We start from the raw sequence: 3,138 nt of genomic DNA, 5'->3' as shown, positions 1-3,138 counted from the left end.
GATGGAGTCTTTGACAACCCTTGTTGCTGACAAGACTGCTATAAGAAGGGTGCCCTTTTCAATAGTCAGATCTAAAAGTATTGGATATATTTCATTATGTGGTTATGAAGGATTTTCACGCAATGTGTTTCCCTCTATCATTTGGTCTTGGATGTCACCTGTAAATAGTCTCTCTTCTCGTGTTCAAACATTGGTGGACATGTCTTCTCTTGTTTCTTTAGATGTACAAAATAGCAGTTCCAATCAGCTATCATATATATCTGACGAGCTTCCAAAGCTTCAAAGTCTTTGGATAGAGTGTGGTTCGGATCTTCAACTTTCTCGAGATACAGCAAGTATTTTGGATGCTTTAAATGCGACAAATTCTGAAGAATCGGAGTCATATGGAACAACATCTCAAATGAAGAATGTATTTACATTAATTGAATGCAATTCAAGATCTAAATTGTTTGAGAAGACACTTTTAATTCAAATGGGAATCAGTTGGGAAATCACACATATTCTGAAAGAGAGAATTTTACAGGTTCCTTTCTTTCTCTTTCTCTTAAATGCATCTAATTATAATATTTTTATGATATAAATATTTGTCAAAATTAAAAAATCTACTTATTTATGGTAGTTGAATTATTTTAATACATCATATATCAACTGCCAACATAAAGATTTAAAGATGATATTTTAATCACGCTACTTTAAAATTATCATACAACAGATTTTATTTAACTGCCATCATATATTCTACTATTAAAAGAGAATAATAATGACACTCTTCTGCATAACATTAAATCTGTTTAACAACTTCCTTCATGCAAGTTATCATCATTTAGGATACCTTTTGGCTAAGAATCACAATTTTAGTTCATGATAAATGGATTTATTATCTTGTTTTATCATTAGTGGTATTGATGCATTGATTGATGAACTTTCAGCATATATATCTGTATTTTTACAGAATGTAACTACGAGTGATGGCGACGATTGTTTGCTACCTGGCGATTGTTATCCAGATTGGTTAACCTTCAGCAGCGAAGGTTCTTCTGTGACTTTTGAAATTCCTCAAGTGAATGGGCGTAGCTTGAAGTCAATGATGTGCCATATCCATTATTCTTCCTCAGACAGTATAACATCAGACGGCCTGGAAAATTTTTTGGTGATAAATCACACAAAGAGCACCATTCAGCTTTATAAGAGAAATGCATTAGCGTCGTTTGATGATGAGGAGTGGCAGAGGGTACTATCAAACATTGATCCTGGAAACCAGGTGCAAATTGTTGTTATTTTCTGGAGTAGAATAACTGTTAACAAGACGTCAATTTATCTTATATATGAGACAATTGATGAAAAAGTAGAGCACTATCATGCACAAAATATGAATGTTTCTAGGTCAATCTCTCCCGGAGTGGAATCCATGGAGGACTTGAGGGGTGGTTCTGTTAAAAGCTTAACTAAACGCTTATTGAACAAATTCTTATCACGTAAATACTTTTGTAAAGGGAAAGTTGAAAAGAAGAAAAACCAAGGTTAAAAGATGGTGAATGAATGTTTTTATGGTTACTGCAAACCTTGTAATAGTGTTACCTTTTGCTCAGTCATGTACAATACAACACCTATGTAAGATGATATGCTCTCCAGAGGACATTGTTGATGATTTGAAATATTAAAATTGCACCTTTGTTTTAAATATTAGGATAGAGTCCAATTTCAGCATTTCCAAATATTTTAAGACGATCTTCTTTTAATGGACTGAGCAGGGATAAGACAGTTTCTTTTTCTCACCCCGGGTTTCTTCCTGTATCTCTATGGGTGTTGGAAAGGTCTTAAATGCTATGCTTTATATTTTTGGTCTGTGGAATTTGAATATATGTTATAAAATACGTTTATGGATTACCATGTTGTCCGAAAATAAATTTTAAATTACTCTGGAATATATTTCTGGATTTTAGGTTTATATAATTTGGAATGTGTTCTCTGATTATGCCTATTCAAAATATATTTTTAGATTATGTAATCTATATTACATTTATGAATTTCATAATTTGAAAATATGTTTCAAATTTTACAGTTAAGAATGTATTTATAAATTATTTAATCTAGACTACCTAATTTGAAAAGAAATTTTAAAATGTACAATCTAAAGCATATTTGTGGATTAAGAAATTTGAAAATATATTTTTAATTGTACACCTTTAAAATACTTTTGGATTGTATGATGTGGAATATATTTTGAATTTGGAAATGTATTTTAGATTGTAACATCTCTAATAAGTTTATTGAGTCTGCAATTTGAAATATATTTTTTTAATTTCAGGTTATACCATTCAAAACGAATTTATGCATTATATAATCTTAAATGATTTCAACTATGAATAATTTGAACTTTTTCCACGTGTGCAAGAAGAAGGTATCGAAGTACTAAAAGAAATATAGTAGAGAAAGCTTGGGAAAGATCTCATTGTTATTTGAATCTAATTTTATGAGAAGTCCATCTAAAATTTAGTTTTATGGGATTGCTTTTTGAAGCCATAAGTTTCTCTTACACTTAATAGGATTGTTTAAAAGACCAAACTATCCTTAAACCTAATTTATATCATCTTCTATCGTTTTTCTTCTTTCCTACACTCTTAATGGTTATTAATGCTACAACCTATTAGTGTTGTTGTCACCAGTATCATGGTTATCTTATCAATTATTGCCACAAATTTTATTACTTTTATCATGAAAGGTGTGAGATTTACTTTATTAGTTTTATGTTTGTGGGTTTTTTATATGAACTAGATTGCTTGGTTTACAAACTTCTTAGATTGTAGAATCCTAAAAGTGCTTTTAGAATTTGCAACACTAAAATGTTTTTAGTTTGTAGAAAATTTTAGATTATATATAGAAGGCACTTCATGAAGTGTCTTATATATTGTACAAAATTTAGAAATTTTAAAAGACTTTTAGACTATGTATTGCGGATGGAACTTCAAAATTTATGTTATGTTCACTTCAGCACGCATTGTTCACACGTATTTGGGAAGAAATGCAATGATTTTTATGTTTACTTCAAAATTAGCATCACCCGCAATCAAAACTAAACCCTAATTCCCAGATCTAAAGCCAAATCAATCTTAATTCTTCAAGGTTCGTTCCTTTCCT

At 30.4% G+C, this 3,138-nt stretch overlaps 1 protein-coding gene across 1 annotated transcript; it reads left to right on the top strand.

Moving 5' to 3' along the window:
* Nucleotides 1-6: 6 nt before the first annotated feature.
* On the top strand, nt 7-1,554 carry LOC106780052. Its single transcript, XM_014668285.2, has 2 exons — nt 7-523; nt 953-1,554. Exons 1-2 carry the CDS (start codon nt 152-154, stop codon nt 1,523-1,525), a joined length of 945 nt encoding a protein of 314 aa, XP_014523771.1. The 5' UTR covers nt 7-151; the 3' UTR covers nt 1,526-1,554.
* The last annotated feature ends 1,584 nt before the right edge of the window (nt 1,555-3,138 follow it).

Source organism: Vigna radiata, unplaced genomic scaffold (assembly GCF_000741045.1).
Source record: "Vigna radiata var. radiata cultivar VC1973A unplaced genomic scaffold, Vradiata_ver6 scaffold_387, whole genome shotgun sequence".
In the NCBI taxonomy this organism is placed as follows: domain Eukaryota; kingdom Viridiplantae; phylum Streptophyta; class Magnoliopsida; order Fabales; family Fabaceae; genus Vigna; species Vigna radiata.
Note: the sequence above shows the minus strand (reverse complement) of the source record. Positions and strands in the feature narration are given on the sequence as shown.